The following is a 14,665-nucleotide window of genomic DNA, read 5'->3' on the forward strand; positions in this document are numbered from 1 at the left end:
CTGATTGGAACATCTGGGCATCATCTCAGTATTAACAAATAATAGTATCCATATGACAAGTTACAGAGCCATAAATATATGTTGACTACATACTATTCCTCTTTAGCTACCTCCTCCAGACTTTGCTCACATCATCCTTATATCCATCAACATTGCCAGCCTCGTAAGAAGCTTGAACAACTTTTAAACACCTTCACAACCAAGCTTTTATACAACAGAAATATGTTAGAATTTTGAACAGAAATGTTCTAATCTAAAGATTGAAGCTCTACTAAGCTTCTGATTGTGGTGGTATTTCGTCATGATTGTGAAAAAGTGCTGACTTCTTTCTGGTATGAATTTTGCCTGGTGTAGCTTGGCAGACTGGTGATATCATTTTAATACAATGAGAAAAATGGTGGGTTTTTTCTGTTCAGTGTTCCCAGAAATATAGTGTATTTAAATCCCTATAATAATATACATATAAACATTTTTATTCTGACGGAAGCATGAAAATGAAAACAAGAGTGAACTCAAAAAGTGGAAGAGTTGAATACTGCTTCTATTGAAGCCAATGGCAAATCTTGCTACTTTTCTCTGGAATGCAAGTTCTAAAGCTTTGGTTTTATAGTCAAAACAAGTAATACTTGATACAAATTAAGCAGTTTTAGATATGCTAATGCACTTGAGCATTGATATAGTTATAAATTTTTTTTAGTCTTCAATGATAATTAACAAGAAATTACAGAATCACAGAACGATATGGGGTTGGAAGGGACCTCCAGAGATCATCCAGTCCAACCCCCTGCCAGAGCAGGGTCACCCAGAGCAGGTTGCACAGGAACTTGTCCAGGCGAGTTTTGAATGTCTCCGGAGATGGAGACTCCCCCACCTCTCTGGGCAGCCTCTTCCAGGGCTCTACCAGCCTCAAAGTAAAGAAGTTCCTCCTCATGTTTAGGTGGAACTTCTTATATTCAAGTTTGTGCCCATTTCCTCTTGTCCTGTCCCCGGGCACCACTGCAAAAAGACTGGCCCCATCCTCCTGACACCCACCCTTTAAGTATTTATAGGCATATCTTTTTGATCAGAGACACAAAAACATTTTTAAAACATAAAAATTTAATAATGTTTTTAGGAGAATGTAAAAGTGGTTATATCAAATAGTAATTAAAGCTAACAGCGGCTTGCCTAGCAGAAAGTAGTCATTCTCAAGTAACATCAGTTTTGCCATAAAATTTTTTACACTTTGCAATAGTTGAGCTTTGACTGAATTATTCTGCCCACTGTAAATTACTTCTTTTATATTTTTACAGATAATAAAATATAAACCAACAATAAATAATCTAAGGGTTTCTTGGGAAGAGCCTTATCAGACAAGCACATTTACTTTGCATTCATATTGCCATTAGTCAGGACTTCCACTGAGTGAGTCAAAAATTCTAGAAGCATGTGATAATGGGAGAAACTTTCCTGGGCTTTTTTGTCTGTGTATTCTTTCATTTGCTGTGGAGACATAATTTTTTTGTTAAATTCTACTGATGCTTTTTATTTTTGGTGATTCAGTATTATTGTAGACAACCTATTTCCTTACTTCACTTTTATTTCTGGGGACAGGGTGTAGTCCATCATATTTAGTGGAATTTTGACTATGATTCCTAAAAAGTGGGGGTTTTAAGGGATGTTGTTTTCTTCTGGTAGCAGTACCTGAAAGATTTTTCTCAAATGGCAGATTAAATATAGATAAAAGAACGTGTCTTCAAGTGGGACTAGAAAATGGATGCACCTAAACTCAAATTTTGATCCTCAAACTCTTGCTTATTTGCTATCACATTCTAAAGATTATGAAACTCCATAGACACATTGGATTTTGACATTTATTCACTGATTATCTGAAGTTCTACTTGCCTGTCTTGACACATAAGAGAAGCTGAGTGCCAGCCTCTTGCCGAAGCCATACAGTGATTCACACACTGTACATTTCTCCACACATCCTCTCCAAAGGCCTCAATTTAGAAGGCATTCTTAGAATATGTCTAATGAACTGAGTTTCACATGAGGTACAGTCTATTTTAACAGCGGGTTGGTGATAGCTTGCTTTTTTGCATTTTTATAATATTTCAGGTTTTAGAATGCAACACCCAGAGTGCAGAACACAGCTCTGTGCAACTCTGAGGGGTTTCAAGCCTCTCTGTCTCCTGCTGTTCTACAAAGTGAACTCATCACTAATCTGTAGACTACTCTTACAGTGGCAGGCGGGTCCTTCCAACCTTGTCTCTTTTCTGTTCTTTTTTGGTTAGGCAGAGATGCTTCAGAATTTGGCATACAACAGTAAAGTTTGGATCACTCAATTCATTTTCTGAAAATGAATCTTAGGGTTTTTTCTTTTTCCCCCAATTATATAATGACATGTTTTAATGGGTGGAAGGTCTTCAGCATGCCACCTCTTGAATTTTGCTTCAGTTCCACATAGTATTATTTACCAGATAATATTTTGTCTCTGCAGCTGCTTTCATACGAAAGGCCATTCCACTCTTGACAGGTTTAGCGTAATCTGTGTGTAGGATTTATGGTATCAGAAATTGATTCAGATTCAAATACTGCAGATATGCTTATGGGATAAAGGTTAACATGCCTATAGGGAATTCTAAAACTGTGCTTGCAAAAACTCCTGTTCAACTGTTAGAGACTGATTTGGAGAAGGTCTTAATTTTGTTAGCACTTGCCTCTTTTCCATTCTGCAGTTATGCTAATGTAACTGACAGTTAATAGTCAGTAGGAAAATGGAAGGAGAAGGCGGGGGGAACCAATATGAAGAAGGAGGAGGAAAAGCAGAGGTCTTCAGACCTGCTTCTTTTCAAATTACTGTTTTATCATCTGCTTGCTGTTAGAACAAGCAGAGGAGTGATAAAAGGAAGAAAAACAATAACTCTGAGAAAACAGAATTAAAATTTAAATAGGAAAGGAGAGAAAAGCATGCACTGTAGGGTAGGGGAGAGGGTACAGTATTTCTCTGAACCAATAATCTGGTTTCTGTGGAGTCCAGTAAAGCATTTATCTTCCCATATGTTTATTGGGGAAAGATGTGTTCATTGTAGCTCAGTGATCTGTAAGTGAGGTGGAGAAAGACTGTACTAAGGTCATATTAAGAACAGAGAGTTCTACTTTTAATTTCTGAAATGCACACTCAAGTTTGTTTCATAATAATATTACATGTGGTAGACCTTTCTACTTTGCAGCAAAGTGCTTTTCTTAAACCTAACCTAAAGGCTTTTTATATATAAAAGTAAATAGTAACACAATAGCCTAAATATAAATAGCAAAGGAAATCTGCTTTTATCAAATTAAAAATTATAAAACCTTTAACTTAATAAAGCAATCATCAGTCAGCTTGTTTATGTTTCTAAACATTTTAAAATTATCATTATAATCTCTGGAAAGTTGTGAATATAGTTTAATTATAAGAACATAAATATATTCTTCTGTTTTCCATAATAGCATTTCTGACACATTTATTGATGTTTTACTGAGATTTTCATTATTCATTTATATAAATATTTTTTCAGTGCACACCAAAGTGTGGCCCAGGATTCAAACACCGAATTGTTCTGTGCAAAAGCAGTGATCTTTTAAAAACTTTTCCAGTCACGCAATGCCAGGAGGAAAGCAAACCTCCAGTCCGCATCCGCTGTAGTTTAGGCCGATGTCCTCCTCCTCGCTGGGTTACTGGAGACTGGGGACAGGTAAGATAGTTCATATAAGTATTTATTGCTGTTAGTCTCCTACACATTAGTACCTTTAAGGATAAGAAATTAATAAGAGATGGTTCCCATGACTGAAGCAAAAGCTTCTCCTCTGTTTGTCTCAGACTGAAATGTTATTTTGAATGATAGTTGTCTGCTGAATTATAAAGGATTTGCTGACAGTAATCTAGTTTCTACTAGATGAGTTTCTGTATGCATTTTTAAAAAAAAATAGATATATAGCCACCAAAAAAACCCTTCTGAGATCTATATAATTTTATATAAAATATACTTAATTACCAGACAGGGCTCTAAATTGATACAGCACATGCTGAATGGTGCTGCCGTTACGCAGTGATTCTTAATATGATATAATGAATTTCCTTCTTTCATTATGTTTTTGCATCTCGCAATCCCAGAATGCTATGGGGTTGGAAGGGACCTCCAGAGATCATCTAGTCCAACCCCCTGCCAGAGCAGGTCCACCCAGAGCAGGTTGCACAGGATCTTGTCCAGGCGAGTTTTGAATGTCTCCAGAGAAGGAGATTCCTCCACCTCTCTGGGCAGCCTCTTCCAGGGCTCTGCCACCCTCAAAGTAAAGAAGTTCCTCCTCATGTTTAGGTGGAACTTCTTATATTCAAGTTTGTGCCCATTTCCTCTTGTCCTGTCCCTGGGCACCACTGCAAAAAGACTGGCCCCATTCTCCTGACACCCTCCCTTTAAGTATTTATAAGCATTGATCAGATCCCCCCCTCAGCCTTCTCTTCTCCAGGCTAAAAAGACCCAAGTCCCTCAGCCTCTCCTCAGAAGAGATGTTCTAGTCCCCTCATCATCTTTGTAGCCCTCTGCTGGACCCTCTCCAGCAGTTGCCTGTCCTTCTTGAACTGGGGAGCCCAGAACTGGACACAGTACTCCAGATGGGGCCTCACCAGGGCAGAGCAGAGGGGGAGGATGACCTCTCTCGACCTGCTGGTCACACTCTTCCTGATGCACCCCAGGATGCCATTGGCCTTCTTGGCCACAAGGGCACATTGCTGGCTCGTGGTAATCTCAATTATGATCAATGGCCTGTTATTAAACAATAACTTGATATTTCAATTTCTAAGTTTGCTGAGTAATTTGACACTAATGAAAATAAAACACCTTAGCTTAACTAACCAGGGGACAATAATTTGTGGTATTACAGTCTAATTGACTTTTCTTTTATGCTAGTTGTCCAGATGCACATTTATCTTAAGTTGATATGTCTTAAAAACACTGTTTAGTTATTGAAATTCAAAAATATTTTAAAACAGCCAAGTATTTTTCTTTAAAAGGTGCTTTCCTTTTTTCATTAAAAAGTGCTCTAGCAGATTTGAATTCTTGTCTCCTTGGTTTTTCTTCTTTGATCTAAAGTAAATGATTTATCTCTTGAAAACATGAACTTAAACTCAGACATGATATATGAAATAGTGTAAATTATATTCTCATACCTCAAATCCAAGCTGTTCAGGAAGCTAACATTGCATTGTGTTTCATTTTCTTGAAAGATGAGTGGTCGCATATACTATCAAAAAAACCAAAAAATCTAAGCTATTTTATGAAAATTATTTTATGTATTAACCAAATCTCTTCAGGTGCTTGTCTCTTTTTTAATTTATGTATGTGTACTGTTCCTGATTGCTTTCCTGTTATCTTATTTAACATTTAAAAATTGGATACAAGTTGTTTTACTTTTTTATCTCTTATTTTTAGTGTTCTGCACAGTGTGGTCTTGGGCAACAGATGCGAACAGTACAGTGCCTCTCATACACTGGACAAGCATCCAGTGAGTGTCCAGAAACACTTAGACCTCCATCAATGCAGCAGTGTGAAAGTAAATGTGACAGTACTCCCATTTCCAACACAGAAGGTAAGTTTCCCATCTTAATATAATTTATTCTGGAAAGAGTAAAGCGACATTGTCAGTATCACTGCATTAATTTATTAGTAAAAGTCATCATCTCAGACTATGAATGAATTTTTTACTATTATTTTCTAAGTAGTCATTGTAGTTCAAAGGTGAAGTCAATAAAAACCTAAATACAGGTTATTAGTTTAAAAAAATACCCTTAAAATATATAGTCTAAGTCATAGACAAAATACTATCATTTTATGTATTTAATTTTCCAGTCTCTTTATTGGTTCAATGGAAATGTCCATCATAGCAGGGGGAGCATGATATACTTCTCATCCACTAAACTGTTACCTGCTCCATCAGTGGTTAACATGATAATGTAGTGGCAAAAATAGTTGATTGCATGTTCATTGACAGACTGGGACCACAGATTTAATGCTGCACAGTGCTACAAGCCTGTTCTTATACTTTGTCCTACTTTTCAGCTTCTTCTAATTAACTTTAAATTTCTTGGATTTATAATGCCTGTTTGAAATAATTACAGTAATTTTTACGATACAACCTAATCAGACTATTAATTAACTTCATCATAACATATTTTTGCTAGAGGATATATGAGATAATAATGTCAAAATAACCTTATTCATGTTTATGAAAGGCTACAGATCTGGACTCATAAATTGTCCAAGCCAATCTATTAGGAAATTCTGTTGTCGAAGTACAATTTGAGTGCTAGGCAGTAAAAAAAGTTTCCTTACTGATTGTAAAAATTAAGAATAGTTGCTCACCAGATGAGTACATTCCATTTTGTGTGGAAGGGGAAAAGGAATCAAAAAATAACCAAAACACACATGTTCGAAAATAAAGAATGATTGCACAGCAATAATAGTTCTCTTAAAACAGGTATTCCCATTGCTTGACCTCGCAATGTCACTAAAGCTGCTCCTTTTAATGTAACTAATATCTGTACAGTATATAATGGAGTATCTTTTACACAGGTTCTCCAACTACACTGAAGTTTAATATCCTATTTATATGGAACAAATATTCTGATTTTAAATCAAATAAAGGCAAATTTATGCTAGTCTTCCCTGATTTGGTGTTCATTTAATACCTTCTGTATCCATTGAGGTTCACGCCATAGATTCAAAGTCGTCATAAAAGTCTGTCAAATTGAGATGTCTGTAATGAAATGGAGCATACTAAAATCTTCCCAGAAATATACTGATGATTCACTATGAGCACTGCAATTTACTGGTTGGAAGTTTTAATTTTAAATAGAGGCTTATCATCCCATGTTGTCATTTGAAAAGCATCTTCATAACATAATTTTAGTTGGTTACTTCAATTCCCATTTTTTATGTTTCATACTCTTAAGTAATCTTTAGGTGATAATTATCAATCTAGGAAACATTCTGCCCTTTAAAGCTCAAAGGCTAACAGATATTTTATTTCCAAACACAGATTCCTTTCTCCAAAGGAAGGAAGTAATAAAGTATTTCTAAGTGCATGATTAGTCTCAATCTCCTCTTAATTTCAAGGTGAAAAAGTCTTTTTCTTATTTATAGTCATTATGGTAGTAATTCTTTAATATTATCAGGAAAACACACTGATCTCTCATAGATGAATACAATCGGGGATTTCTGCATGTGATCTATGGACACTGGGTGGCCATGGATTTCTTTAAAGTAGAACTGTGCAGGGAAACAATGAAAAGCAAGCCTGTTGGCAATAGAGTTTTCCAGGGACCTACATCTTCACTGGAAAATTTTTGGGAACCACAAATTGAAAATGTTGAAAACCACTTACATAGTATTCCAGATGGACTTCAGCTCTTTGGCCTTCACTCTGAGTTGGCCAGGCATGAGCCAGCTCCTGACTGACAGCCATGCAGCCTCATTAGCACAGTACTTTGCTTGAGCTAATAAGTCCTAGGAGGAACTGAGGGAAAACAGACATAGCACAATCTCTTCCAGTAGATACAGTTCCCAACACATTGCCACTTAGCACCCCATGTTTGCTTTTGTCCCATATTGAAGGTATTTACTGGAAACCACTGATTATTTGTAAGCGGTTAAGTGGCTCAAATAGCTCAAAAGTAAATGTAAGCTCAAAGTTCATTTAACAATTTAAAATACCTACATCCTTTCAGAAGAACCTAGTTGCAATCCATTAAATACTAAGGGTGCTTTATCCCCAAATTAGACAAAAAAAATGTGTTAAAGGTATTTTTTTCAATATTTCAGCAAGCATTTCTTAAATATATATCCTAATTTATAAACATTTCAGAGCTACTATTACATGTTGAATTTAAGAAGCACATGCATTGCACATTTTTTGCTTACACTTGGCTTAAAAAAATCCTCTTAGGCACAAGAGGAACTGACATCTCTTGTGTTAAACAGGAGGCATATTTTTTTCAGCATATGAGAGATGATGGAAAGCTTTTAAGATTTCAAGTACTAATTAATCCTAAAGAACACAACTATTTTTGGAAAGATAATACTTTCTAAGCAAGAAGTATTTAAGTTCTGGTATTTCCTTGTGGATGTATTTGTGAAAGGAGTATTCTGTGCCTCTATGCCTGCATCTGTCTGTCTCCAGGTGCAGTGGTATGTGAACTGTGTATCTGTATTTGGGTGTCAGGGAAGGAGTCAAGCCTCTCAGAGGGAGGGTTCTACCCATTCCATGTTCATAGCAGAGCATATCTGCTTGCATGCAGAGACTTTTTCCATAAGCCACCTAGTAGCACTGCCTTATGCTTTGGGACCCACCATGTGGCAAAAGCTACTTCAACAACAGGTCATTAGTTTGCAGCAGGGTCAGACTAGCTGAGGAGATTCCCTTCCCATTTCAAACCCCAGCAAATCTCCTAATTCCCTTCAGTCCCTAAACTCCGGTGCTCGCAGCCTATGGAACCCATTTATCAATTTCTGGAAAATTTAATTTTGGTAACCCAAGATAGACCTTGTTGAACAAAGAACTTTTGATGGGAAAAAAGGAGGGTTTACCACCTTTGGATGAAGGGACAGGCAACTCAGGAGGAGTACAGAGATCTTGTTAGGTTATACAGAGAAAAAATTAGGAAGGCAAAAGCCCAGCTGGAACTCAACCTGGCCATTAACATAAGGGACAACAAAAAAAGTTTTTATAAATACATCAACAAAAAGGGAGTCAGGGAGAATCTCCATCCCTTACTGGATGAGGGGGGAAACATTGCAACTAAGGATGAGGAGAAGGCTGAGATACTTAATGCCTTCTTTGCCTCTGTCTTCAACAGTCGGACCAGCTACCCCCAGGGTGTTCAGCCTCCTGAGCTGGAAGATAAGGATGGAGAGCAGAACAACCCCCCCGTAATCCAGGAGGAAGTAGTTAATTATTTGCTTATGCACCTGGACACGCATAAGTCCATGGGGCCGGATGGGATTCACCCAAGGGTACTCAGGGAGCTGGCGGGAGAGCTCACCAAGCCTCTCTCCATTATCTATCAACAATCCTGGTCAACAGGAGAGGTACCAGATGACTGGCGGGTGGCCAACATGACACCTATCTACAAGAAGGGCCGGAAGGAGGATCCAGGGAACTACAGGCCTGTCAGCCTGACCTTGGTACCGGGAAAGATCATGGAGAGGATCATCTTGAGTGAGCTCTCACAGCAAGTGCAGGGCAGCCGAGGGGTCAGGGCCAGCCAGCATGGGTTTATGAAAGGGAGGTCCTGCTTGACCAACCTGATCTCTTTCTGTGACCATGTGACCCGCCTTCTGGATGGAGGGAAGGCTGTGGACGTTGTCTACCTGGACTTTGGTAAGGCCTTTGACACCATCCCCCACAGCGTTCTCCTGGAGAAGGTGGTGAATCATGGCATAGACAAGTATACTCTTCACTGGGTAAAAAACTGGCTGGATGGCCGTGCCCAGAGAGTTGTGATCAATGGGGTGAAATCCAGTTGGCGGCCGGTCACCAGTGGTGTCCCTCAGGGCTCAGTTTTGGGGCCAGTCTTGTTTAATATCTTTATTGATGATCTGGATAAGGGGATGGAGTGCACCCTCAGTAAGTTTGCAGATGACACCAAACTAGGTGGGAGTGTTGATCTGCTTGAGGGTCAGAAGGCTCTACAGAGGGACCTGGACAGGTTGGATCAATGGGCCAAGGCCAATGGGATGAGGTTTAATAAGGCCAAGTGCTGGGTCTTGCACTTGGGTCACAACAACCCCAGGCAATGCTACAGGCTTGGGGCAGAGTGGCTGGAAAGCTGCCCGGCAGAAAAGGACCTGGGGGTGTTGGTGGACAGCCGGCTGAACATGAGCCAGCAGTGTGCCCAGGTGGCCAAGAAGGCCAACGGCATCCTGGCCTGTATCAGGAATAGCGTGGCCAGCAGGAGTAGGGCAGTGATGGTGCCTCTGTACTCGGCCCTGGTGAGGCCTCACCTCGAGTGCTGTGTTCAGTTCTGGGCCCCTCACTACAGGAAGGACATTGAGCTGCTGGAGCGTGTCCAGAGGAGAGCCACCAAGCTGGTGAGGGGTCTAGAGAACAAGTCATACGAAGAGAGGCTGAGGGAACTGGGCATGTTTAGTTTGGAGAAGAGGAGGCTGAGGGGGGACCTCACTGCCCTCTACAACTACCTGAAAGGAGGTTGTAGAGAGGTGGGTGTTGGCCTCTTCTCCCAAGGGAATAATGACAGGACCAGAGGAAATGGTCTGAAGTTGGGGCAGGGGAGGTTTAGATTAGATATCAGGAAGAATTACTTTACTGAGAGGGTGGTCAGGCCCTGGAACAGCCTGCCCAGGGAGGTGGTGGAGTCACCATCCCTGGAGGTATTTAAGAAACGTGTAGACATGGCACTTCAGGGCATGCTCTAGTGCCCGAGACTGTTGGGTTGTGTCTGTTTGTGGTTTGTTTGCATGGGTTTCTTTTTTTTTTTTTTTGTGGTTGGACTTGATGATCTCAAAGGTCCCTTCCAACCACGAGGATTCTGTGATAAGTATGTACATGATTTTGAGAAAGCTTGAGCCACTCTGCAGTATAGTGATCATGTTAGTAAAGTTTAAAAGCACTTTCTCGGGGAAAGTAAAGGTTGTTTACATAAAATAAGAGTCAAAATTTTGGGGATATAGAAATAGTAAAAGTTACAGTATATCTTGTCACATTTTACATCTGCTTTAGCTGTTTGGTTTTTTAAACTCTTTGTTGGAGATTTAGAATATTGTAGAAAGGTTTTGACAGACTGCCACTAATGAGGGTAACATTACATTTGCTGTTGGAAGTGAACTACAGGCAGCATGTACCACACAATTTGAAATGTATTCAGAATGATTTTATTCTCTTAAGTGTGTGTGTGTGTGTATATGTGTGTGTGTATATGATGAATCTAGACTGCTAATGGCCATCTGTAACTTTACCTGAAAAACTATTTTATCTATTTTTATGTCATTTCAGTTTTCCTTGTAATTTTTCTGGTATGTCTTTGCAGTCTCTTTAGCTGAAGGCACAGTGACATTCTGTGTGTTTATTACTGTAATGTGACACAATATCCTAATATTGTCTGATCTGGCCACAAAGTTCAGAAAAGAAGAGATTAAAGCATGTAGATTATTTAAAGTTATTAACAGTAGTTACTAGGAACAAAAAGGGCTCTGCTAAACCTCTTCTATTCAAGCACAGTCCTATGAATAATAGGCTACTTCATCAGCCACCATATATACTTCAAAACTGATTTTTAAAACAAAAGTTGTGGGCAACTTCCAGAATATTGTATCACTGCTGTCCATATGGCATTGGCTGAACAGGGTCCAGATTTAGTCAAGAGGAAGAATAACGTAAGGAAGTATGAAATGGGATTATTTCGAACCCTACTTTCAGCAAAAATGAAGTTAGTGGCTTTACCTGTATTTAACTAAATACAATGTATATGAGGGTTATTTTTGGGATTGAATGAACTTTTTACATTTCGTCAAGATCAAGTGAACCTTTTTTTTCCTCACTTCATTTATAATTCACCATCTGTCTCTCCTATATTCCCAGTCTCCACAAACACAAGGACCTGAAATATTTCTAGAAGATATTTGACCTTTTTTAGAAAGAGTTTTTGAAATAAAATAGTGACCATGTGCAGTTGCTGATAGAGAAATATGTCTGTTTCAACCAACTACTCCCAATGTCTTTTCTGCTGACATCCAACTCTGTTTCCAAACTGTGAATTAAAAAAGTAGAAAAGTAGTACATAAAACATTGGGTAGGTGAAGTAAAAAATTACAATGAAAGCACTATATCTGTGTTAATGACATGAAAGTTTAAATCATTTCATGACTTCGACTTGTCTAGCTAGAAGCATGCATATTGCCATTATTGGAAATACTGTTCAGTACAGACCCTGAAGTTCAACCTCACTAATGCTTTCCTAGGTTCAAATGCTAAAAAGTTTCATCTGCACTTAACTTGCTACTACAGTATGCTTGTAGCATGAACGCAGTGTCCATAATTACCTGTTCTGGAGCAAAAATATTGTACTAGGAGATTGTATGTAGAAGGAAGACAAATAGGAGTAGCTGAAGGATTGTACATGATGATTGTGTTTGTTTCACTATTACTTTTTTCTTTTCCTACCTGTTTGGTGTGCCTGCCTGTTGTTTCTTTCATATTTGGCTTACAGACATTTCGGAGTCAAGGACTGTTGTTCTGTCAGGCCTTGGAGCAACAGCATCATGGCCTCCAGTCTTCGCTTCTAGATATCAAATCAATACAAAATATGACAAAAGTCAAAGTACTGCTAGTTTCTCTCCTTTTTATTCACATTTTCTTTATAGCTGTCGTAATTTGAGAAAGATTGTAGGAGGAAGCCAATATCAAATGTAACCTTAAAACAGTAAACATTTACAGCATTCTTTTGACACAAATTATTTTCTGAGAAATTAATCTAATTTCATTTTTCCCACCACTTAATTTTTGCAGTTCAAACTTGTGGGTTTTGCTTTTTCTAAGTATACATCTCTTCCATCTTCATTTTCCATCTCCTTGTCAAAGTCCCATTTTAATATCAGTCTGGAAGAAACTGTGCAAATGCTTTTAACTAAAAATCCCCTATCAGGCATCTGTCACAATATTGACTCCAGTGCAAAGCAAATCTGCAGTAGCAACATTTGAGCTGTAGAACCCGAGTGTACCATTGAGCTCTCAGATACAGCCATATCTCCAGCTATAATCAGAATAAGAACTGGGCATGGACCAAACTATTCCATTCCTGATTCCCACCTTTCTACAGAAAGGAAACTGAGCCAGAAGAGAACCACATCATACTCCAGCAGTGCTCCTGTAATGTACACCCACAAGTCACTTTAGATACAACCTGTGTGGGATGGAAAAGAAGTAATCCTTCTCTGCGTGGTTGAGCTCTTGTTCTCCCTTCCTGGAAGAGTTACCTGCCAGTATGACAATGGCTGCTGAGGCAGTAAGCCCAGCATATATGGAAAATACAAGTATGAAAAAAAGCTCTTACATATCTATTACAGGCATAAAAATGGCTTTTCCTCCTGCATAAAAGACAGCGTGGATGTATGGAAGCAAGCTTAAAGTATAATCCACCATTCAGTCCAGTTGCTGAATTCACACTATTGGTGCCTTTATTTATAACACTTGTTGTTTTCTTCACCCCTGTTAGCTGCAATGCATATTCTATTTCAAGGATTCTTACAAATGCACAGGCATGGTATCAAATAGTGCAAATCATGTTAGATTTTGGTTAATCTCTCAGGGATGAATAAAATAACTCCTGAGAAAGAAGATATAAAAGTATTGTAAGAAAAATTACTCGTATTTCCTAGCTGTCTAAAGTGATCATTTATCCCAATAAATGTTAATTCTTTCAAGACAAAGTGGGCACACTTCTAAATGTCTGGGAGAGAAGCCCTGCAAACATTTTTATGGCTTTTTAAAATATATTGTGTGCACTAGGCTGGACTAGAAAGAGTAGTTACAAAGAGGGCAAGGTGGATGGATAGAGAAGCAGCATGTTAAATGTCAAATTTTCTTTGTGCTTTAATTTTTATTTCTGATTTTTTCTCTTTAATGCCCTTAATTATTAGAGTGCAAAGATGTGAACAAAGTGGCATATTGCCCACTGGTGTTGAAGTTCAAGTTCTGCAGTCGAGCATACTTCAGACAGATGTGTTGCAAGACCTGCCAAGGACACTGACCCACAGAGAACATGAGAATTTGCCTTATTATTGTGGAAAATTGTCCATCAAAGGGAGCCACACAGTGGAATGAGATTGACGTCCTTGCAAATGCATTACCCTGTGGAAGACATAACCACTGGTCAGCCCCAACTGACAGGATTTCAATATTATTTTAACTTCTGTGAAGTGGGATTTATTAATCCAAAGTGCTGGACACAGTATAAGGAGGGCATGCCAAATTGGAAAGATCCACGCAGCACCTATAGAATAACTTACTGTGGACCATTTGTGTTCTTTTGACTAAATCCAATAGTCTGTTTACCTCCTTGGACCATTTAAATAATTTTTATTATGGACTTAGCAATGACACTGAATCTATTTGTATTTAAAACTTTTTAAAATGTAGTGTTATGACTTGGTCTACTATGGAAGTAAAGAGGAATCAAAAAAAAGTTGTCATGGCTTAAAAATGTTAACTATTTTATCTCACAACACAGCACCACAATTTAAATTATAAAATGAGCTTGGAAATGTTATTTAAGGAGCAGAAATTAAACAATATGTATTTTTCCTTCATTCCACCTAATTCCCTTTGGAGTAATCCATATTTCCTGAACACTGCTGTGTGCCATATATAAAGCTATACTAAATAGAATCACCATGAAGGGACTTAGATTTAAGAGGTGCAACAGTTATTGCAGTGGTGCATGAAATACAAGTGTGCTATGAAATTGAATGAAATCTGTGTTGCAGGTTTATAGCCATCTCACCGTTGTAAAGGTGAAGCTGAGATTTCCACTGAAAGGGAACATATTTCAATATCATGGAGGAGGCAGACTCCAATAGTGGTGAAGACCGTATTGCCATCTCCTTCACTACTACTATACAGGTTGCTTAGA

The 14,665-nt window shown here is 38.5% G+C and overlaps 1 protein-coding gene across 1 annotated transcript in view; it reads left to right on the forward strand.

Annotated features, from left to right (window-relative positions):
- The window catches only part of LOC141476605 (A disintegrin and metalloproteinase with thrombospondin motifs 6-like), a 148,994-nt gene extending 135,211 nt beyond the window's left edge, over positions 1–13,783 (forward strand). The window contains exons 22-24 of the mRNA XM_074165363.1: positions 3,543–3,719; positions 5,454–5,610; positions 13,674–13,783. Of these exons, the coding sequence (XP_074021464.1) occupies positions 3,543–3,719; positions 5,454–5,610; positions 13,674–13,783 (444 nt within the window). The remainder of the gene's footprint in view (positions 1–3,542; positions 3,720–5,453; positions 5,611–13,673) is intronic.
- Positions 13,784–14,665: the final 882 nt, after the last annotated feature.

This window comes from Numenius arquata, chromosome W, assembly GCF_964106895.1.
Source record: "Numenius arquata chromosome W, bNumArq3.hap1.1, whole genome shotgun sequence".
Lineage (NCBI taxonomy): Eukaryota > Metazoa > Chordata > Aves > Charadriiformes > Scolopacidae > Numenius > Numenius arquata.